Consider the following 23,880-nt stretch of genomic DNA (forward strand, 5'->3'; position numbering starts at 1 on the left):
TTATATATCATGAAAAGTATATCATAACCTCCAGAAATTAGCACTACAATTGCATATATCTAGAGTTGTATATCAGGAAAGTATCAAAATAATGCGATGACAACTTAATAAATTGATCAATGACTTTTCTTAATGACTACGTGCTTCAATCAAGTTGTCGAATGACTTGGAATCGATGAATTAATTAATTGAGTTTTCTTTTAGATAATTCTTTGTGCTTTCAATTCTCATGCTTACCAAAGGAGGGTAATCCCATTGATGTTCGCTGTAAAAAGTTGGCTCAAGCGGTATATTGATCGGTTTGTGCATGTTACCTAGCTATTATGGCTTCAAACTGAGCTGATACATTGAAAAAGAATTATACAGAATATTATGTAATCCTTTGCAACGTTTTTTAGTATTTAGGTAAACTTAATGGGTGCATAATTATATGTGTTTGGCTCATTATGTTCATTTTTTAACAAGAGATTAAACAAATTTAAACATATTCATAATTGCAATATTTTTCAGTATTTACGTAAATTTAATGCGTGCATAATTATGTGTTTGGCTCATTATGTTAATTTTTTAATAAAATATTACAAAATTAAAAATATTATAATATTGGATATGCATGGGAACCTTGTTTATTAGAGCCCTATAAAGATATACTCCTATTTTTATGGGGACTATATAATGCAAATCACCAGACACGTTTGGTACCAAGTAAATTTAGTTATATTGGGACTCCCTCTCAGAGGTTAAGTGATGCTTTTTTATAATTATTTTAATGATTATCAAATCTATTAAATTGAAACATAATTATTTCATGATGATGATAGACATACATTCTTGGTAATTGAGTATAAGATATAAAGTTGATTGTTTCCTATGCATAGCTCTTGATTGAGTATATGAATTATTAACTCTTGATTTAGTTATAATTTTCTGTAACCACATACTTATTTGTGATTGAAAGTTGGAGGAGTTAATGAACAAGTAACAAGTTACCTTTGTAAAAAAGAAATGAAGAAGTAAAAAGTACCTTTGTAAAAAAAAAATTTCAAAAAACAAAATCCAAAAAAAAAAGAAAAAAGAAAGAAAGAGCAGCAACTGGCCCTTCCAACCTATTCCAATGTCACCTGGAATATGGATATCTAGTTTTAAATTTTAAGAGAAGTTATCTTACCTCTTAAAAAGCAACTTAGATTTTTTTTCTCTTGAGAAGCCCAAAAAGATATGAATTCCCATATATAAGACATCCAAAACAAGTGCAGTTATCAGATTGCACTATCGGTTACAAGCTTTAAGAGAAGATGCAAGGTGCTCTCATTAGTCAGCAAACCCCATCATAGGCAGTTCCCAGCTACAATCATCATTCACTTGATTCTTCCTCATTATCCACATCACTATGCCTTCCATCACCAAGAGGTGGAGAAGTTTTGTGTTTTAAATCATTGTCGAGCTTGTGCTTGAGAAATTTTACTTGAGATTTTCCACCTCTTTTCTTCTCTTCTTTCCTTTTTCTCTTCTGATCATTTGGTGTGAACTTCATAGACCGGGCAGCGATAGAAAATGCATTATCCATATCGTCACCATGATCATCAATATCTACCTTGCCCTTCTTATCAATGTAAAAGGGGTCATCACCCACCTCTTCCTTTTGTCCCTTCTTTTCAATGTAAAACAGATCATCAGATTTGTCAAAGTTATGCTTGCTCACCTTGTGGAAAAGAACCTGCGTAAAATCTTCATCTACAAACTTAATTCCAAGTTCTCTTATCTTCTCCTGGAATTTTCTTAATCCTTCATCATCGAGTTTGAGTAGACATTCTAACAAAGGCAGAAGTCAAATGCAGAAACAGTGAATATGAGAGAAATGCCAATGGCGTCTAAATAAATAAATACCAGTAGTCAAAGATTTACACAACTGTCAATAGCATTCGGTATCACATGATCCAAAGCTCAATTTCCTTTTGAAATACTATGAAACCACCAACAGTTTCAGATACTATGAAAGCCAAAGTAGAATTTCTTAACATAACAAGCCCATCTGCCTCCTCCCTCCCTCCCTCTCTGAATTTCTCAGAGAAATATGAATTTCAGTTAGTGTGCAGTTTTGGGGTTGAGACTGAATTTCTCAGAGGAATTGGAATTTCAGGTAGGGTGCAGTTTTGGGATTGTGACTGAATTTCTCAGAGCAATTGGAATTTCAGGTAAGGTGCAGTTTCAGGGTTGTGAATTGTCCAACAAGTACTTTAGGCCTGGTCAAGTTAAAGGGAGCAGAAATCTCTAAAGATAAGACAACGATCAGGAAATTGGTAGCAGATTTGTCGAGCTCACAAATTTTCTCAAAAAGTTTAATCATATTTTCTGAAGCTGACAGCTTCGGCACGTATTTCAACAAGTAAAGCAGAAAAAACTATTTCAAAGCAGAGATAGATGACTCACTGAGAAATACTTGTGGGGTTGCATCCCTTGAGTTACGTAGCTTCTCTTTACTGGTCTGAGAGGAGACACAGTTCACCAAAATTGAAGGCACACATGATCTCGAGAATGCTTCTATATGAGCAATAGCTTTCATTTGATTTCCTTTCATACTGTGCCCAAGCAACAATTTGTAAATAAGAAAAAGTGGGACCCCATCTAGTGACAAACATTATACTTGGAAGCTAATTACTGAGCTTAATAGGCTGGACTCTCTCTCTCTCTCTCTCTCAATATGTATATGTGGGTGTATAATATGGGACCCCATAAAATAATACTGTTGACCTTCATACAAAAAGTTAAAAAACACCCCAAGATGTCAGATATAAAATCTGACAGACTGGGATCATTTCTCTATGGAAAGTCCAAAGTAAATTTCCCAGAGTTCAGTCCAATGATACACCCCCAGCAGTCAGATTTCACACCTGGCTATTGGGGGCATTTTTACCTTTCTATATGAAAGTTAAATGAACTCACTGAAAACTCCCCTTACACCCACGTGCACACCCACACCGCGCACGCATGCACCCATGCGCACGCGCACACACACAGCGACCCCAATTTACATGTAAGTAAAACTTAGTTGTGTGTGTATGTGTGTGTGTTTGAGAGAGAGAGAGAGAGAGAGCGTTTGTGTGTATATTGTATTATTGTATAACGATGCATCAAATCATATCCAACACCCATGTCGTGTCCAACAATGAAAACTACGGACTGTCCATATTCTATAGGGTGGACCACATTGCAGGGAGTCAGTCATAGATTTAAATGAGTACACAATGATTAGTGTATGTTTCACCCATTTGTTTGAAACTAAATTTTGATTGTTGATGACTAAAGCACTTAACATCAAATCATCAGATGATCATCCCATCAAAACACCTCTATTCTTCACTTACCTATAAACCTGTACAGCTTGATGGGCAACAACTACTCTCAACAGAGCAAGACTTTCTAGATGAGCATTAGATTGCTTATCTTCAGTGACGGACTTCATAAAAGAGTAATCTACAAGCAACACAGCATCATATAGTACTTCGCGCAACAGGTCCTCATTGACGGAACCCTGCAATCAGATATATTTCTGCGTGAGAGTATGGGAGATATCTAGAAGAGGACATGGTCATGAGGTTAGCACCATAGATCAGTAGCCTGGAAAAGTAAACTCTCTTTCTCATCCCAACACTTGGAACTCTAGTTTGTATAGAGAGAGAAAGAGAGAGAGAGAGTAATTTGTGGATGTTTAGAACCACATGTATAAGTAGGGGAGAAGGGAAGCTTACCAACAGGGAGGTGACAGGTAGAGCTGGCTCCAACAACAGTCGCATAAGTATCACTGGCGAGCATTAGCGAGGGGAAAACGTTAGCGCCAGAAGACTTGAAAAGCGTGAGCAAGACAGCAAAGATTTTATATTAAAGAACATGTCAAATTCAGAATGAAAACTCAGCGAAATAAATGTTACAAGAAGCGGTTGATTCAATTCTAGCAGAACTCTGTTCGAACCATAATTGATTAACATTCAAAACTACAACAGTTCGCTTTGAGCACTTTGAACTAGGATTTGGAAAGTAGTAATGCCATTTTTCCATGTACACTGTCAGTCATCATTAAATCAGGATGATCATTTTTTGGTGGGCCCCATCATATTTAGAGTAGCAAAAGGTGTAAGGGTTTTGTGAGAATGCTGTGATTACTGCAAACCTGCGCTTGGATGAATCTCCATTTTTAAGCCCCAACTAACTGTCTACCGATAATGGTCCTCAAGAAAGGTAGGATTCAGGTGATTCCAGGGACACACCTACTGCAAAGTGCCCACTCGTCCAAAATCCATCTTGGAGATAGATTTTAAATTTAAAACTTCAGTCAATCTCGACCACTAAAGTTATGAGTCTGAGAAAAAAATTGAATTTTGAGCCTTGAAATTGGTCCATCCTGCCCTTTTTCGTATTTGGACCAATCATTTCAATTCATCAAAAATCATCATATCTTCATTGTCTTTGAAGCTCCAAGTTCATGGATCCAATGCCGAAATAGATTTGTAATGGTCGAGGGTGTGTTTCGATCCCTGAAAACTTTGAAAACCAAGGCAGATGCATGAACTCAACAAAAACATTTCCATTCAAGATATAGACCAGAAACACTTTGCATGCAGCACAAATCATAGTTCAGGGAAGCGTGTGGGTATGGTGACGATCCCACCTTGAAACCTCGATCCCACAGTTCCTGTAAGGGATCTTGTAGGGACCCCAAATTTTCAAATTTGTAACCTCGCCAAAAAAAGGGACCACGTTCCATCCAACAGTGGAATCCAATTCCATTTCAAAATATATCCATGCTCCCATCAGCCATGGTCTAAGGTTTTGGTACATTAAAATCTTCCATGTTTGTCGAAACTACTTTCATTAACAAATGATACCATGTTAGCGATGGCCATTGTCCCAAGTTCCCATTATTTAGGAATCACAAGTTCCATGATGGTAGAATCCAGACCCTTGTTTCGCATAGCACAAAGTTCCATTATTTTAGATTCTTAAGTTCCATTATTTTAGATTCTTAGTTTGAACTTTGAAGGTTTAGTCTAGACCCAATGTTTTATGAAGTCCTATTGTTTTAGATTCTTAAATTTTCATAGGATCCATAGAGATTCTTTGATGTTTTCTTCTATTTCACAAGAGTTAGTCATCCCTCTTAGTTGTGAGAATATATATTTCATTGGAAATCTTATATTTATTATGTCCCATTGTTTTAGATTCTTAAATCATAAATGTCATATGGTGTTAGATTCTTAAATCACAATGATGAATCCATAAAGATTCTTTGATGTTTGCTTCTATTTCGAGTAAGCCATCCTCCTAATTGTGAGAATATATATCCGAGTTGTGAGAATATATATATTTCATCTTCAGTAGCTTTCATTTCAAGCTATAAATCTAGAAGAAGCTTCTTGATTTACATAAGAGAGAGAGAGAGAGAGAGAGAGAGAGAGATTAGTTTAGCTTGTCCTCTTGCACCTTCAAAGAGCCAGCCTTTAAGAAACAATTGAAGCGGAGGAGCCTACATTCGAAGAAGATGGCCCTTGAGTAGCAAGACTCTAGGTTGTCTCGGACTGAGAGGGAATGGTGCAGCCAAACTTGTGTCATGGCCTGAAGATGTAGTGGGAGGGACAGGCCTTGGTAATGGAACACTATGACGAACCTCATCATCAGCATCAAGGCGGTCGCCCAATCCTTCTAATTGTCCAACATCATCCTTGAGGTGGTCATCATCAATATGAAATCCCATCCTTTGTATTTTCCATAGTCTAATTGCAATCTACGTAACAACCTGTCATTGTAGTGAACATAAACCAATGACTCGGAGCATTAAGCATTTAACCTGATCCGCTTAACATTGTGAACATAACTATACATACTCCAACACTTCTCAACACATGACGAGTTGACACTCTGAAACAACACCTCAATAGCTAGTGAATATAATTCAGGAACCCCACCACCATATAGATCCCACCACGAAAAAGCTGACATTGTTCCTATGTCAGAAATGAATGCCGAGACTGAGAAAACTTCTTTATTACTTACAAAATCGTTGATGTACAACCTCTCAAGCGCAACAAGATAAGACGCTTGTATTTCTTTATCATGGTATGGCTTTAGCCTCTTCTCCCCAACAGGAGTTGGCATAGTTAACCCTTCCCGAGAGTGATATTTAGGACGTAAAACATAGGCCAAACAATGTAATAGAAGATTGATCCGATCCCATCGATCAACGACTAACTTATGTAATTTTTGATACAAAATAGGTTCATCATAGAGGGCCATTGCAAGTTCGCCCAGCATCGTGTCCATGTGCTCAACATAAAGCATCGTCTACATGAGCTCAATAAAAGGGTGTATAAGGGACTTGAAATAATAGGAGTAGAGATGAGGAAGTAGTTAAGATTGTCGTCTAGGAAGTACAAAAAAGACCACACTTTCGATATCTTCGGTCGATAATCCAAAAAAATGAAAAGATTGAAGAAGATGTGGCACATAGAATTAGAGCTAAGTGGGCGAAGTGGAGATGTTCAACTGGAATTTTATGTGATCGCCGCTTACCAATGAAGCTGAAGGGTAGGTTTTATAGGACAGCTGTGAGACCAGCTTTGATTTATGGGGCAGAATGTTGGGTGGACAAAAAATAATATACCTATAAAATGAGTGTAGCGGAGATGAGGATGTTGAGATGGATGAGTGGCAAGACAATAAGGGATAGAATCCAAAATGAATACATTCGAGAAAGTTTAGCCATGACATCAATAGGCGATATGATGAAAGAGAGTAAACTTAGGTGGGCTGACCATATGTGACATCGACCTAGTACAACACCTATTAGGAGGTGCGAGTTAGTTCAGATGGAAAGATTGAAAAGGGTAAAAGGTAGGCCCAAGAAGACATGGTTGGAAGTAGTCCCAAAAGATATGAGGACTTATAGCCTCACTAAGGATTATGACCTTAAATAGAGCAGAATGACGGATCAAGATTCGTGTAGCTGACCCCAATTAATTAAGATAAGGCCATGATGATGATGATGATGATGATAAGGGACTTGAAATGAAAAATTTTAAATTGTAATCACTTACAACACCATTTTGTACACCCAACAGAAATCTCCGAGAAAATTATAAGTGACTCTCACCAATCACAGCCTTTATTTATCAGTCCCTTTTGGGGTTGATCCAATGGTTTAAAAAACGGATCGGTGACCCGGATCGGGCACCCAAAAAACCGATCCGGATCGGGAATCGGGTGAATCGGTCAGAATAAAGCTTCAAAAAAATCCGAAAAAATTATTAAAATTCATTATAAATATTGTTTTTTAGGAATTCAATAAGAAATGAGGGTACTCCATTAAGAATTTTCATGTTTTTCAATGAATATGCGAATATTGATATGTTCTTTCCCTGCATGAACCGCCATTCAGCATTTAATTTACATCACACAAAAGGATAAATATAGAATTATCATGGAATCAGTATATCAACATACATGGACTATAATAAAGCATAAAATTAGTAACATACGATCTAAAAATAAAATGATAGACGATGTTGTTGTTCTTCTTGGTCACGCTGGTGACCTTGATTGAATTCGTTTGACAATTAATTGAATTGATCTAAAAACGAATCATCGATATTAGCAGGCGTCTGACTATTCCCAAATCCCTGAGTGTTAGTGTTTTGTTGTGTTCCCAATCCAAAATCCCCGAAGCTTGTCCATCCTTCATGCTCACCTGCACTGTCGTGCTCATCCCTACACTGTTGTTGTTGGGACTCGATATGTGAATAATATGGCTAGGATAGGGTGGCCTCAGAATCATCATCTCTCTCATTTTCTCTTTGAATAATATGGATTAAAAAAAAAAATTAACAAATTTTCAAAAAAATCGATCATGGATTAAAAAAAAAAAAATCACAAATTTTCAAAAAATCGATCATGGATTAAAAAAAAAAAATCACAAATTTTCAAAAAAATCAATCATGGATTAAAAAAAAAAAAATCACAAATTTTCAAAAAATTCTATCATGGATTACAAAAAAAAATTCGATCATGGATTAAAAAAAAAAAATCACAAATTTTCAAAAAATTCTATCATGGATTACAAAAAAAAATTCGATCATGGATTAAAAAAAAAAAATCACAAATTTTCAAAAAATTCTATCATGGATTACAAAAAAAAATTCGATCATGGATTAAAAAAAAAAAATCACAAATTTTCAAAAAATTCAATCATGGATTACAAAAAATTCGATCATGGATTACAAAAAATTCGATCATGGATTACATAAAATTCGATCATGGATTACAAAAAAAAAAAAAAACATAAAAAAACAAAAAATTCCATCGTGGATTACAAAAAAAGAAAAAAACAATTCGATCATGGATTACAAAAAATTCAATCATGGATTACAAAAAATTTTATCATGGGTGACAAAAAAAAAAAAAACAAAAAATTTGATCATGGATTACAAGAAAAAAAAACAAACATTTCGATCATGGATTACAAAAAATTCGATCATGGATTACAAAAAATTCGATCATGGATTACAAAAAATTCGATCATGGATTACATAAAATTCGATCATGGATTACATAAAATTCGATCATGGATTACAAAAAAAAACAAAAAATTCGATCGTGGATTACAAAAAAGAAAAAAACAATTCGATCATGGATTACAAAAAATTCAATCATGGATTACAAAAAACTCTATCATGGGTTACAAAAAAAACAAAAAACAAAAAATTCGATCATGGATTACAAAAAAAAAACAAACATTTCGATCATGGATTACAAAAAAAAAACAAACATTTCGATCATGGATTACAAAACATTTGATCATGGATTACAAAAAATTCTATCATGGGTTACAAAAAAAAAAAAAAAAAAAAAATTCGATCATGGATTACAAGAAAAAAAAACAAACATTTCGATCATGGATTACAAAAAATTCGATCATGGATTACAAAAAATTCTATCATGGGTTACAAAAAAAAAAAAAAACAAAAAATTCGATCATGGATTACAAAAAAAAAAAAAAAAACAATTTGATCATGGATTACAAAAAAATCGATCAAGTATTACAAAAAAATCTATCATGGACTACAAAAAAAATAAAAAATAAATAAATAAAAAATAAATAAATAAATAAATCTGTTCTTCCGTACGGGACTTGCCGATTCACTGTACGAAACTCACCGATTTCGTACAGTGAAGCGGCGAGTCACTGTGCAGAATCGTCCGGTTCTAGAGAGAACCGGACGATTCCCGTTTTTTTCACCGATTCGATCCGTCCATGGCAATTCCCGAGTCGAACCGGGCGACTCAGCGTTTTTTTAAACACTGGGTTGATCAATTGGGTTAAGTGGAAATATTTCTAGTTCATAAATTAATTTGAACAAAAAAGCAGCTAGGAGAAATTTGTTCGAACAAAATAAGTAGTTAGGAGTGAGACATGACTAACTATTTCATTCACAGGAGCATGAATACTATCATTCATTGAAGCAAAGTAGAAAGCCAATTAAACCAAAATATATCTGAAATTGAAAAGTAGAAGAGGAGACAGTCCAAAGCAATCAGAACTTAAAAAGAAGAAGACAGTACTCACCAAAGAAACTGTTATTTCTAAAGCCAGTAATAGCACCAACTGCCCACGCTTTTAATTCATTCACTTCCACACCAGGTGCTTCGTGAAAAGTCCGAGATGGCTGATTCGGAGAGACCAACTTCCAAGAGAGCATTAACAAGAACACCTCACTAGTAACCAAACCAGATAATCGCTCAATGCTACACCCTTCTTCAAATAACACATCTCTTGTATATTCACCAATCAAAGGATAAAAATCATTGAAGTTTCCTTTATCCCTGACCTTTCCATATTTTTGAGAAAAACCCATCATCCAAATTTTTATCAGATCATCAAAACAAGAAAGACTTGAATTTTTTTCTTCACCATCTGCGAGAACTGAGCAAATAGCATCACCATTACTATTGCAAATGCTTATATGGGCAGCAATATCATCAATCAATTTCTCAATTTCATTTCCCAATTTCTTATCTCGCTTCTTCCAACCGCTGTGTGATGCCACTGTGATAAATCCATTGATGGCTTGGTACAATTCAAACACCACTGGTGCCATGGCAGCAATGGACTTTGGGCCAGTGCATGAAGCCGTACACAAAGCAATGTGCTCAAAAATCTTTCGAGTCGAAGAAACATGGCTGAGAACATTGGTTTCTTCTGAAGTCTCTTCAAAGAAGATTGTTGCGGAGAAGCACCATATGACTTCTAGAGGAGGATCTATTCTTGCTTGAATCAGGCGACCAAATAGTGATCGAAGTTCTGAAAAGTCACAGTGTTCTTCATGAAGTGCCTGTGAAAAGCGTTCTATTGCGTCATTGAGGACTTTTCTGTAAGTTTTGGCACTCAGAAGGTTCGAATTTGGTTTTGCTTCTTCATTCATCAAAAGACTGACCATGTTTGGAAATGACAAGATGGTGAGAAAGATGAACCAGATTTCTTCTCAACTACAGGTTTAAACTGAGTATTGCTATAGAATAGAAATTCATGTTAATAAACAAAACAAAAAAGGACTTCTGAAAAACTGGCAGAGAAAAAGCAATAAAGTTAACCCAAGAAAGGGGCCAAGGTGTTGAAGCAACGGAGAAAAAATGGCGTTTTCCGCTAGGCACCAAACTAGTATTCTGAAGCAGATACAGGAAAAATCCCAACAAAAGAATCTAAACTTTGAACTGCCACAAAGACGAAAATTGGGTTTTTAAAAAAGATAGTAACAAAAATTAGGGTTTAGAGTAGCACATCTGAACTTAAACTAAGCAGCATATGGAATTACCTCACGGTTCTAAACCACCAATAGGGGAGCAGAAACTAGGGTTTCAAACTAAGCATAAAAAAAAACTAGAGATATGGAAACCCAATATTGATGAAAGAGAAACAGAGAGAGGAAGAACTAGAGTTTCAGAATGCGCTAAAAGATTTGAAGTTTGAAAATTTTATTCAACTAATAACCATGGTTTCTGAACTGAAGTAGGGTTTCAGAATGCCTATTAAAGAAAGAGGCTAGGGTTTCTAGGGTTTCCAACTGAGCTATTCCGCCATTTTTCTCTGCACTACGTCTCGTATGTGCCCTACTGTCTGTGCAGAAAATCTAGGGTTTGGGGGTTTCAAAATTTCGGCTCCCGATCAACGGTTTCGCGCTAAACTAAAGAATGCCTCGAATATTAGACGAAATTTCGGTGCGACCATCATCCTTGAGCTAAGTTGAATATAAAGCATCCGTATGTCCTTTGAGCGTCGACGGACGAGATTGAGCTAAAATACGTAGTCTCCATATATTTTAAACCGTTAATCTTGGTAACCAACGGTGAATTATGCGCATATGTTTTATAATATACAGAAGTTGTGCTTGAAGAAGGGCCTTAGAAGAACGATTTCTATTTCAATTTACGCTTATGAGAGCGTGTGCTATGCTCCCGCGGGAGCATAGTTTAATATTACTTAACAAGGCATTGGTGGAATTATTTGAAAAGATTGGGGTCTTTTTCGATAAAACAACGGGGCACATGAAAACTCTGTGCCTCACAAGACAAGGACTGCAACATTCTCAGACAAGAGAGAAAGAGGGTGGGCTCAGTTGCAGAGTTCAGGAGGGCTCCCTGCCCTAATCGACGTTGTTTTAGGTTTAGGGTTAGGGTTTCCATGGCGAAGGTTGAAGTTATTTGTCTACTATATTTTCTTCTTCTCTCTACAATCCCTGTTTCACTCTGCAAAAGAGGAACACAAGCGGTTGCAAGAAGAGAAGATATTCCCTTCATCAAATGTCAAGTTTGTCAAACCATCGCCCAACAAATCCACTCTCTGGTTTCCAAGAAGGGAGCTCAAATATCACCTAAACAGGTCCTTCCCCCCTTCCTTCTCTAACGATATTTTTCTGGATTTAGCACATCAAAATATAATTTGTTAACTATAAAAAAAAAAAAAATCGGAATCGAGTTTAGATTGAGGAAGAAATTTCAAGGCTAATTTTTGCTATCTTAAGGCTCAAATGCTTGTGTTGTTTTTAACATAATAAGAATCAAGGGACTGTATTTGAATGGTTAGGTGTTCTCTTTCCTCTCCCTTACTTAGTGAAATTCAATTTCAATTTCCGAATTTCACATTATTTTTTTATGTTTCTGGGCATTTCCTTTTTTTTTTTTTGAATAGATGTTTCTGGGCATTTCCTTACTTATCCGTTTCATGTTTTTACAATCGTAAGATGATTTTTTGTCTTTTTATTTCATTTATGCAAATTTTGTGTTTTGGCTTGATTGCTCAAATGTTTATATTTTCTTTTTATAAGCGTGTGTTTTGATATTTTTTTTTGTTTTTGTTTTGGTCAGTTTTACAAGAGGTGAATTGAGCTTATTTTATTTTATTTTTTTCTTTTTCAACTTCTTTGGATCAGGTTTCAGAATATCAGATCATAGAGATAGCAGAGAATATTTGCAACCTGAAAAAGGAAGAAGCCGATTGGATCCTTCGTTTTGATATTGTTGAACAAGGGGATGAATTGAAGGTCAGTTGCTCATTCTCAGTGTTTTTTGTATTTTGTTTTTATTTTTTGGTTCATAATTTTGAGGGTCTGGCTAGGTATTTTGCGATCGGAGATTATTAGTGTGGCTTCTTTCAACTGCGAAACTTTAGCTGATGCTTTTAAAGTAAAGGCTTCCTCATTTCTTGTTTGCAATCTGTAGTTGCATCAACCCTTTGATTCTGTTTACTATTTTTCGTAAGATGTGTAACATTTACGATGTTTATGTCTGGCATGGACTAACAAGTCTCCTAGTCTTGAATATCTAAACTTTGAATGAGTAACCATCCAAAACAAGGGAAAATCTAACATTTGCATGAGTTTCACTTTAAGATATTGATATAGTGAACTACAAAGAAGAAATTTGGTTTGAGTTGAGTCAATTCGTCCCAGACTAGTCAAAATCAAATGAATTAAGAAATACGGGCATGTCCTGAAAGAATCTGTCAAGTTTGTTTGAGTTGTTAAAATACTTTCCCAATTTGATTGATCCGTTGACTTGATGATCTTTCCAAAAGTCCATTTTCTTCTCAGTTGATTGGGAGCAAAGAGTGTTAAAAATCAGGAAGATGTGATCAATTTTTCTGGGGAAACATTATTTTCAAACAATATGAGGAGTGCAATGGGAAAACTTCTGAATTTATCAAATGATAGTGACTAGCACAAATCACATGTAAAAGTTAAAACAATCAAATAAACTAAGAGCTGCCCAGAGATGCTATGACAATTAAGAGTCATAGCGGAGCTTCAGTTGTCTTTCTATTCCCAATACACAAAAGTAACCTATACTTGATGAAGCATCAAACCACCCCCAAATTAATATGTCAAAAACCTGAAAGTAGGGAGAAAAATAATTTAAAACTTACCTATTTGCAAAAGCAGGTTAATATCTCCCTCTCTCTTTTATAGAGAGTTCTCTCATTCTCACTCTCTCCATTGAACTCGTTGTAGTCCATTTAAAATTTCCTACAGTTGAATCAAGAAAGGACTTAAAGCAAGTGATGAACCAGGATTTTCAATGTAAATGAATGTCTTCCATTTTGGCGATCACATCTAATCAAGTTAGGGGAAGCATGAAACTCATTTTTATTTAATGAAACTTACAGCCCGTTTAGTGTATTTTGGGGTTCATTTGGTCCATCAATAGACCTTGTCACTTTTGTGTCATTTATAAAAGAAATACATAGAGAAAGATGCGTACTTCTCTTAGGGGAAATATAAGCAGTAGATATAAAAAGGAGCACCAATGGAAAAAAAAAGAATGTGTCAAGATTCTCAGAAAACAAATCAGGTACCCTACCAAGTATGATGGAAAGAGATCCAAACTGAGAAAGGTGAGCAACTTCCTAAATCCATCAGCTAGCCTCCATAGGAGACCAGATTTATGCTAAGCCCATCTAATGGTGTTAAGAGACTTCCCCTCTGCACAACTAGCTCAAGAAAATATAATCTAGGTCTAGATCGGAAAGTGGACAAATCAATTATATAAAAAAAAGAGTTAAAGAGTGCAGACATTTCCACTTGGATGTAACAGCTAACTATGACTCTCCAAGAATGTTGTAATCCTAAAGGAACCAAGATACCTAAAAGAGCTACCTTTAGCTTGAGGGAACTCACAAGAGGGATATCCAACAAGTAAAAGGTTATGATACTCCATGCATGCCCTCCTTGACCATTTCTTTCCATGAATTCCTTATCACATGAATCATCCTTACTCCTCGAGTCTCCTTTGACCCAAGCAACATTGTCATCCAGAAGTGATGGAGGGCCAAATTATTCTTATTTTTAATTTTTATTCAATTTCGAAGGATGTATATTATAGTTTTATTTTTAAGGTTTATTTCTAGGGGTTTTTAGCTTTTTAGGAGTTCCAGGGTTTTTTTTATTATTTTTATTTATGATTCACTGGTTGCTGTTCATAGTTACAGGTCATGGGTACTATTTATGTGTACTGTTCACAGGGGTAAAACTGTCATTACAATATTTAAGTTTATGTTAGGCTATATGGGTCGATGTACTATTTATTTGGACACATTTTGTACTTGGAATATTAAATTGTAATATGTAAGAGGTGTGTGGGGCCTTGAGGGGGTCATTATGCATTACTTTTAGAAATTGAAAGAGAGAGAAAAGCTTAGGCATTTGCAACCCTAGCTTGGTTGTGGAGAAAAAACCTTAGGTTTATTTGAATTAACTTGTGTTTAGATTTGTTTCTTACTGATTTTATTGTTCCCTCAATTTTTTTTGCATTAAATTGGTATCAAATCCCGCAATCCATACGGATAGTACTGTAGCAAGTCACTGTAGCATGGTACTATAGCACGGTATTGCAGCATCGCTTTTTGTGCCTTAGATCAACAACAAAGCTTAGATCTTGTTTTTGTTGATGATCTGCCTAGGATTTGTGATTTTTACGATCCCATTGCAATGAGAAGGGGTTGTATAAAGGGGATTTTTGTAGATCCTCTTCGTGATCCCATAGATGATGGAATTGAAGAACTTGAAGGGAAAGTTCAGCAGTTGACGCAGCAATTCGCCAGCCTCAATAATAGTCAAGAAGGTGATCTTTTAGCCTAAGAGGATGTCGAGTAAAACCCTTTTCACTTTTGTGCTCCGCATGGGGAGTCAAGTGTTGAGGATAGCGATAGAAGACCAAGATGTGGGGAAAATCACTTTAGGGTTTACTATTTGAAGGATAGATGATTAATTTTGACACAAATTGTATCGAAAATCTAGAAGAAGTTGATTGAAATTCACCACCAATCTTCAATATATACTCTGATTTCTTAGGAAATCTGATAACAACAAGATTTCTTAGGAAATCCAATCTATGATAAGGATCAAGATGATAGGGAAGATATTTTGGAAGAGGGTTAAGAATATGGAGAGAAAGAAGCAGGAGGATTGATCCAAATCATGGCTTTTGAAGATTTATTAATATTGAAGAGGTGGTGGCGCATTTAAGAGATTTACTGCATTGGAATCAGAGTAGTGCAATGAAAGTATGGCCGACTCAAAATTTGCAAATTATGGCTCTGGATTTAGAGAGTAATGAAATAATGTCGAGAAAACTTCTACAGACGATAAAATTGAGTTTGGTTTTAATGGGAGTTCATGAGCAGCCGAATTTGATAAATTTGCATCAATTCCTTAATATACATATCAGGATCCGTTTCTTGAGGTATTCTTTTACCACGGATAATATTTGAGCTGACAAAAAAAGATGGTTGAAGGAGGTGGTTTTGATGCTGAATCCATCTTAGCAAACTTCAAAACTCGACAATGAGTTTTCTCCAATTAGGGGAGAATGATGGAGGGCAAAATTATTCTTGTTTTTAAGTTTCATTAAATTTCGAAGGATGTATATTACAGTTTTAGTTTTAGGGTTTATTTCTATGGGGTTTTAGCTTTTTAGGAATTCTAGGGTTTTTTATATTTTTTATTAATTATTTATAGTTATTGTTCACAGGCGTAAAACTGTCATTACGAAATTTAAGTTTCAGTTAGGTTATATGGGTCAATGTATAATTTGTTTGGACCCTTTTTATACTTGGAACTTTAAGTTATAATATATAAGAGGTGTGTGGGGCCTTGAGGGAATCATTCCACATTACTTGTAGAAATTGAAAGAGAAAGAAAAGCTTAGGCTTTTGCAACACTAGCTTGGTTGTGGAGAAGAAACCCTAGGTTTCTTTGAATGGTGCTTGTGTTTGGCTTTTGTTCTTGTTGATTTTATACTATTTCTTCTGATTCTCCTGCATCAAGAAGCAGCCAAAATTCTCTCATGAACCTAGACTTCTGCCTTCTAAGTTTCTATGGTCCCTTTCCTCTCTTTCCCTAGTCCCCATAAGGTAGCAACCAAGCAGGGTTTCTAAATAACGTACCCTTTCACTTCTAAGTAGGGATTGGAGAGCGCTAGAAAGAAACAAGGTCACTAGGACAGCAACTGAAGATTTCATCACAAAGTAGCACAAGCATTGGTCCATAATAAAATACCAAGTTTCTTTAGCAAGAGGGCAATCAATCAAACGTATAATGCAAAAGTTTGGAAAGCTGAATTGTTTTTTTTTTTTTTTTTGTTGGGAGGATAAACTTTTGCTTTATTCTATTGTGTGCTATTTCTCTTGGGATGTTTTAGTAAATTGGGATGTTTTAGTATTTCTAGCTCTGCATGTTAGCATCATTTGAGAGTAGTCTTGAAAAACTCGCTCAGGCTCAGGACTCGACCCCTACCTAAGCCTAGTAACTCAAGCGAGTTTGAGAGGACTTGGCCAAGTCTTCAAACACTGTTTGAAGTAGTGTTTAAAAATTCAGTGCCTCGATCCGGATCAGGTGTCGGTTAGACCCTCCTGGATCTGGCTATAAGGATTCGGCCTATTTGCTACAGTAAATCGTATGTATGACATCATGCATTGGTGCATGCTGTCATGGATCATCCCGCCGAGTCCGTGAAACTTGGGCACATTTGAAAAAAATTAGAACTAACGGTATTAGCCTCTTCGCACAGAAACACGTGGCCCCACCTACCCAACATGTGCTCAAACAGCAACACGTGGACCTACCAACCCAACATATGATGCCCCACATGCTTGTAGGCGTGTACGTTAGAAATCTATTGTGCAAGCTTTTATAGGAAATCTATTGTGTAGGCTTTTATACAGGGAAAAGTGACACTCATTCTTCTATGTGGGATTAATCGTCCCATTCACCTTTGAATTTTTCCATCACAACTTCTAAGCATCCTGTGCATTTTTTCTTGTAGCGTGTTATGCGTGTTGCATGCTGTCTGCACTACCATATGAATTTTTTTTTTTTTTTTTGAGAAGCGTGTTGTGCATGTTTCTAAGACATCACAACTTCTAAGCTTCTTGTGCATTTTTTCTTGTAGCGTGTTATGCGTGTTGCATGCTGTCTGCACTACCATATGAATTTTTTTTTTTTTTTTTTGAGAAGCGTGTTGTGCATGTTTCTAAGAGGTTGAGGGATCCAATCCTCACGACTTCAAAATTTTATTTAGGAGGTTTTGTAGGTACTACATCTTTGTCAAAAAAAAACAAAAAACCTCAGCCACTTTATTTAATGTAATAACATTGAAATTTATAAGGGGTTTTTATTTTTGTTTTTAATCATATGATATGGAAGTGTTTTCTAATAATTTTTAATAATATTTATCATATTATTATAATTAATAATTATACATTGATAACCAAATTTTGTATTTTATTTATTAATTTATTTGTATTATAAATTATGTAATATATTATTTTTTCTTATTGTTGTAAATGAGATTTTTTAATTTATACGATATTACAAGACATTTTAGATTTGTTCTTATTTGTATACTAAAATAACTATAAAATATAAACCAACAATTTCAATTTTAGTATATAATATTATAGTTTGTTACGTTGTAATAATTTTGGATGAGTAAAGCAAACTAATAAATGTTGGATACTTTCATATGATACTAATTTAACTTTATATGGGAAATTATTATTTTTAAAATTATAATATGGAAGTGTTTGGTAATATTTTTAAATTATTTTGATTCAATGTTGTAATAATATATTATAATTAATAATTATATAGATATCCATACAGGAAAACAACTTCTCAGTATTCACCTATTTTACAAAGTAATGAAAGTATACAATGCACCACTCCTAATTTCTTTTTGAAATTAAAAGAACACTATTTTTAGAGATTTATAGTGATTTTTTGAAAAAAAAATTGGAACAAAAATTGTCAATTCGTCCAATTCTCCGATCTGACCATCTATCCAACACGGGTATGGCTGTGACCGATTCGAGTCACCGATCTGTTTTTTTCAACCTTGGTTTGAAGTAACATTTATTGTACGCCTCTTGCGAACTAAAATATCTTGCATCCATTGACCCCTAAATTTTATATGTTTATCTGCCAAGGACATTCTTATCAGTAGTTATCATTGAGAATGAGTCTCACGTTGTGAAAGAGCATTAACTGCCTAGCGTGTTTCGTTTGTTTTTTTTTCTTTTTCATGGAGAATTATTACGTAATAAACAGTTGCTTGGTATTGATACTGTTTGAGCAAAATTGTTTAATCAATCAGAAACAATGGATACTAGGTACAGTGATAACTGTATTTTTCATCCAATCTTGAAGAAAAACCAAATATATTCTAAGAATTTACTGTTACACCTTCAGATTAAATGCAATTGTCCTTGTTCATCTGCAAGCTATAAACTGTGTGTGACTTTTGAAGTTAACTGTAACGAGCTGCCTGCTTGTCCTAGGATGTGCTTGTAGATCTTTGACTCACAGAGGCTACCATCTTATGTTTAGGTTAGTGCAGATGTAAATTAAGGCTTGGAAACGCAGAAATGCATGTGATACTCATTTTTATAGTTTCATCTAAATGCCAGTCAATTATTTGTACAAATTGAAATGCTGTTGTTTCTAGTTAGTTCCTTTGTGATGTTCTCTTTTGGTTGTGTTGTATGAAGAAGTTTATTTGCAAATTTGTATTCACTATTAGGTTGAACTTATAAGCATGTTCTGATAATGATTTTTTCCACTTAGCTTGTTGATCAAGAGACTGAAGGGCAATGTAATTCGAAATGTAAGACTATTGAACGCACCTGTCAGGAGGTAGGTATTTTGAAAATAGCTATCATATGAATCTTTTTCAATTTCCATATTGCAAGAAACAAATTTTTTTTTCTCTTACCTCACATACATCTTCTGTGTTATGTTTAATTTCTCAAAAAGAAAACTTTGGATTGTGGGCTGACTACAGAATCTGTATTAAAAACCTGGTATTTTATATAATTACATCTTTCTCCCCAATAGATTTTCAAGGAGAGCGCGATGCTGGTGACTTGTGCTTGTGTATGTGCAGGATTTAAATGAGAGCCACCTTGATTGGTGTTCTTCTGGAAAAGGAATTTTGTTTCTGTTACTGTTAGTTTAGTAATTCTTCTCTGGATGTTTTCAATAAGTGTTTCCTATTTACCAGGCCCTTATCTATGCTTGTTTATATGTATGCATTGCCCTTATATTTGCATGTTTTGTGCATGTAAGGATTCATGTATGGAAAAAGTTTATATAAGTGCGAGGCTCTAAACAATCAAACTGGGGCGCACCTTAAAAATTTCATTAGAAGAGGGTTGTTTTGATGCCCAAATATCCTCAAATTGATCATCTCATCTTCAAGATGCATGCACATGAGAAAAATATGGATTTCAAGTTTTGGGAATAGTGTATCTTGTCATGCATTTTTGGACCGTCAATTTTAAAAAATTTCAAGTTTTCATAGATTTATTCGATCTGCGCTATTTTTTAAGCTTTAAATTTTACAATTAGAGATGAAAATATATTTTAATGCTATCACAAAGATTTCCAGTATTGAAACCACATTTGTCTAGAGCCTCGGCTTTATACAAACCGCACCCTTCATGTGTACATTAAGATCTTTTCAGATAGTTAAAACCATTGTATATATTGGTTGCTTCTCACAGATGGCATGTTCCACCTTGTGATTCTGTTATTATAGTGTCAATTGCTTTTCTTAATTCGATGTATAGATCGTACTAGGTTGCTGCCTTGCCAGCCATACAGATTCTTCCTGTGGTGTAATTATTCCACTCATAAGTAACTCCGAGAGAAAAAGGGAAATGGCTGATTTTCAGCAATAGGTAAGGAGGGCTGGTTTAACGCAGTTAACTAGATCTGGGGCTGATGCTGGTTTTCCATCAAAAATGGAATAGGGACTTGTGCAGTTAAGGAAGCAAAGTTTGCTTCAGGAAATTGATTAGAGAAACCACATGGACCTCAAGCTCATTGTGATAGGATATCGAACGCACACGCATGAACACACACACCCACAAGCACTCTTGCCCACCCAACCACAAACATGCACACTAAGGCAATTGGTGAATATGACTGTCTTAATATGCAGTGCCAGAAATACTTAGCATTAGAATTCCCTTGGTGTCTATATGGGGGTGTCTTGATGCCAGCAGCTTTATTTTGAAGGTGCTGCAAGCCAGATCTATTTTCCTAGGTGAGGCATCTTGTATCCAAGTGGTTGCAAAATTATGCTTGCAATGAATGGTTGCCATCATGGAGTATATACTCCATGTTTATGTAGCATCTGTTTTGCATTGAGTGATGCTGCACATGTTGATTTGATTGCATATGTTATGGAATTAGTTAATACGCACTTCTCTAATCTTTGGAAAATTCCATGTGTTATTTTTCCTAGCAGACATGAATGACTGTATGCCTGATCTTTTGCTTTTCTTGTAATTCCCTTGTTATTGCATTATCAAATTGAACTACATTTGTGGTGTTATCTGTTATTCATAGATATCTTATTATCACAATTATGCAGATCATGGGGTATACTGACACTGATGTCGCCGAGTTTTTGTTCAAAACCAAGCCGCAGATTGATACTTTGACAAATTTTCTTTGTAAAGATCTCAGTAAAGCATGCTCTGCCAAGCCCCCTCCAGTTCCTAAGGCTAGTACATTTCTATGATTTTCAAGTGCTTTAATGAATCTGTGATGAATTTGAGGGTTTGATTCTCATCTCTAGTTGTTTGATCGATTCCTTAGACTATGTCAAAGCATTAATGAGTCAGACCTGCAGAAAAGAAAAAATACTCCTTCTGGAAACATAATAAAAATTTTACCATGGTATCTGGCTAGCATTTCTGTTCCAGACAATCTATGTTTTTTTTTGTTTTTCCCCTTTATGGTTTGGATTCTTTGAGAAACTGCTTCAAAAGTATCTCCAAAGTAATCATACTACCTGCCAGATTTTAATCTAAAACATTTTCCCTTCATTTTGGTAAGCTAGAATTCAAAACTCTCGAAATTTGACCCTTAAGATAGAGGATCCATCCCACTAGGATACTGTGGTCAATCCTATGTGTAAATTCCAGTAGAAGAGTTTCTTGAAGGCGACCAAAGTCCGACTATTTAGCCCAGGAGCATGTTCAAAACTCATTTAAGTTTTTCTACCAACCCTCAAAATTCGGACTTGATGCTCGCTCTGATTCATCTGACAGTGCTGTAATGAAGTTATGGATATATCTTGCTTTCCTTTTCATCTGAGGCAATAGTTTTTGTGTTTCTTTGGTTGGTCATAGTTGGAATCCGAAATCAAATTTAGCGATAGAATTTGCTTTTGGACGTGGTTAGCATGCGGCCAGACCGCATATTGTAGAAATACGGGCTTGGCAATATATGTATTTTTGAAATATAATTTCATCCTAATTTTTAGAGAATATATAATCTTTAACATGGAGATCATGAATATGAAAAAATAAATAAATTTTGAAAAATAGAAATACTATAATATTAAGAAAACGTTTGAACCGTTAGTTACAATTGTTTTTAGGTGGACCACCTATTTGCATCCATCTTTAAGATGGATGCTTTATACCTCTGGACCGCATATTGTAGAAATGCGGTCCAGCCCGCATGAAACATTTATTCTTTGCTTTTATGTTATAAAGTTATGATAATTATCATGCTCTCTTAAGTTGTAGCATTTGTATGGTTCTAGCAAAAGCTGGAGACTCACTTCAACCACTGGGGGAACGATAGCAGCCATTGGATTGCTTGTTTTTTTCCAGTTGCAGTTTGTTTAGATGTTTAGTTGACCATGGTTTTCACCATCTATTGTCAAACTTAGAAACCATGTATGATTTACAGGATAGAGTTCCAGGAGAACCTTTTTTTCCCAAGTCATCTAAAGACGCAGAGATGGAAAGGCTTTTGAGATCCATGGAAGTGAGTTTGCTTGAAGTTGGTTGGTGGTTACCATATATGTTTCACCAACTTACTTTTTTTGCATCCTCTGAAACTTTTTCTTTGTTAGGGCATGCCTGGAGCACCAAACATGCAGATGTACTCAAAAGATGACCTATTGAATATGAAAAACTTTGGTGATGATGAAGGGGATGAGGACGAAGATGAGGAGAATGAATTCCCTTCGAAATTGGTAAGCACATATTCTACCTAGGTTAAAATGTTGATTTTCTGATAGACCAAAGGCAATAAAACGATTTTTTGAACTATTCCATGTCTTGCATAGTTACCATGATTTAATCTTTTGTAATGTCACTGAAATTTGGTTCTGACCCTGGTGCAAATTAAAAATGAAGCAGGAAATGACATTTAGTATCCACTGCCATGCGTTCATTTGCAGTGGAAACTAAGCAAAGTTAGATACTTGTATTTCTATTTGCATGTGGAACATCTTTAATTGGGTCTGTTCTTGATAATCTGCAGGGGAAGGTTTTGAGAGAGAAAGAATCCAAGAAAGGCGATTGGAAAGAAAGGATTGTGAACAAAATCAAAGGTACTGCGGCAGCAATAAAAAAGCATATCAACAAAGCTGCTCATCATGTAAAGAAATGGTGGAGGACAAAATCAGGCCAGAAGCCTTCGAAGCCCACCAAAAATGCGGAGCTTTAAAACTTGCATGAGCATCACTGATTTATTCTGGCAAGTAGAGCTTTTTCATTCTTTTTGCTTTTCTTTCTTTTTGTGCAATTCCATGAGAAAGTTTTGTTATCCTACTGTAGTCAAAAGATACACAAGTTTATATGCAGATCAAACCTGTTTAATGATTAATGTATCACAGGTTGCCTATCTTCTGTGATTTCCTTTTATGATATATTTTTGTGAATGTCTGCCATAGTTTCTCTCTCCATATGCTAGCATATCAGGCTTATAACTCTTTATAGAGCAATTGAAGATCATTTCTCAAGGTGTTTGTATTTGGGTTGTCTCCTAGCACTTCAGCAAAATTTGTATTATGAATTTCAATTATTTTGGGGGGTTTCTTGAAAATCTACTCTCTAGTTACCAGCGTTCACAATCTCTGAGTATCGGCATCTATCAATTTTTCTGCGTTTTGATACCTTCATTTTGTAGATTCGAGCATTTTGACAGTGTGGAAGTATTGCTCAACTTCCCTTCTCCAGCGTTGAGAATGAGTTGGGGCCTTCGCAGTAGTACCAATGAGCCCTATGATGAATTCTCTTGACTCCGTTCTCACCAAAGGGTAGATGCCCAAATCCCTTACCTTTTTTTTTTTTTTCATTCTCGAGCATTGGGGGATTAAGTGGTAGGTGACAGTCAGTAGCTAGCACCCACAGCGAAGGACACTGGGAAAGCCCAGCCGAACCAGTCCAGTGCCACTAATTGAATGTGTTGCTAGATCGAACCACGGACCAAAATGACATCCTACTATAGGGGCTTGACGTGCTACATAATAGGGTAT

General features: G+C 35.5%; 2 protein-coding genes across 4 annotated transcripts; one reads left to right on the forward strand and one right to left on the reverse strand.

The window, feature by feature from the left end:
- Positions 1-1,119: 1,119 nt before the first annotated feature.
- Positions 1,120-11,312, reverse strand: LOC18443764 (SNF2 domain protein). 2 transcript variants are annotated; one of them, XM_020673224.2, is made up of 6 exons: positions 10,860-11,312; positions 9,614-10,476; positions 3,750-3,802; positions 3,366-3,532; positions 2,431-2,579; positions 1,120-1,812 (listed from the first exon to the last, which is right to left on the reverse strand). In XM_020673224.2, exons 2-6 carry the CDS (start codon positions 10,467-10,469, stop codon positions 1,355-1,357), a joined length of 1,683 nt encoding a protein of 560 aa, XP_020528883.2. In that variant the 5' UTR covers positions 10,470-10,476; positions 10,860-11,312; the 3' UTR covers positions 1,120-1,354. The 2 variants fall into 2 exon arrangements, with proteins under 2 accessions (XP_020528883.2, XP_006854008.3); XM_006853946.4 differs by having other exon boundaries at positions 9,614-11,312.
- Positions 11,313-11,621: 309 nt separating this feature from the next.
- LOC18443762 (nucleophosmin) lies at positions 11,622-23,246 on the forward strand. 2 transcript variants are annotated; one of them, XM_088867306.1, is made up of 7 exons: positions 11,622-11,923; positions 12,474-12,584; positions 19,161-20,643; positions 20,974-21,105; positions 22,305-22,382; positions 22,471-22,593; positions 22,884-23,246. In XM_088867306.1, the coding sequence occupies exons 4-7, from the start codon at positions 20,977-20,979 to the stop codon at positions 23,067-23,069; spliced, it is 516 nt and encodes a 171-aa protein (XP_088723432.1). In that variant the 5' UTR covers positions 11,622-11,923; positions 12,474-12,584; positions 19,161-20,643; positions 20,974-20,976; the 3' UTR covers positions 23,070-23,246. The 2 variants fall into 2 exon arrangements, with proteins under 2 accessions (XP_088723432.1, XP_006854006.2); XM_006853944.4 differs by having other exon boundaries at positions 19,161-19,229.
- The last annotated feature ends 634 nt before the right edge of the window (positions 23,247-23,880 follow it).

The sequence above is a fragment of the Amborella trichopoda genome, chromosome 5, assembly GCF_054954075.1.
Source record: "Amborella trichopoda isolate Santa Cruz 75 chromosome 5, AtrichopodaSantaCruz75HAP2 v2.0, whole genome shotgun sequence".
Taxonomy (NCBI): Eukaryota; Viridiplantae; Streptophyta; class Magnoliopsida; order Amborellales; family Amborellaceae; genus Amborella; species Amborella trichopoda.

Bases quoted from the DNA above. Each gene is read 5' to 3' on its own strand.
- LOC18443762 (XM_006853944.4), top strand. From the start codon at position 11,726: ATGGCGAAGGTTGAAGTTATTTGTCTACTATATTTTCTTCTTCTCTCT. The intron at 12,585-19,160 runs GTCAGTTGCTCA...TTTTCCACTTAG, and splicing joins AACAAGGGGATGAATTGAAG to CTTGTTGATCAAGAGACTGA. The intron at 22,383-22,470 runs GTGAGTTTGCTT...TTTCTTTGTTAG, and splicing joins GGCTTTTGAGATCCATGGAA to GGCATGCCTGGAGCACCAAA.
- LOC18443764 (XM_006853946.4), bottom strand. From the start codon at position 10,484: ATGGTCAGTCTTTTGATGAATGAAGAAGCAAAACCAAATTCGAACCTT. The intron at 3,533-3,749 runs GTAAGCTTCCCT...ATCTGATTGCAG, and splicing joins TACCTGTCACCTCCCTGTTG to GGTTCCGTCAATGAGGACCT. The intron at 2,580-3,365 runs GTAAGTGAAGAA...GCTTGGGCACAG, and splicing joins CAAGCTGTACAGGTTTATAG to TATGAAAGGAAATCAAATGA.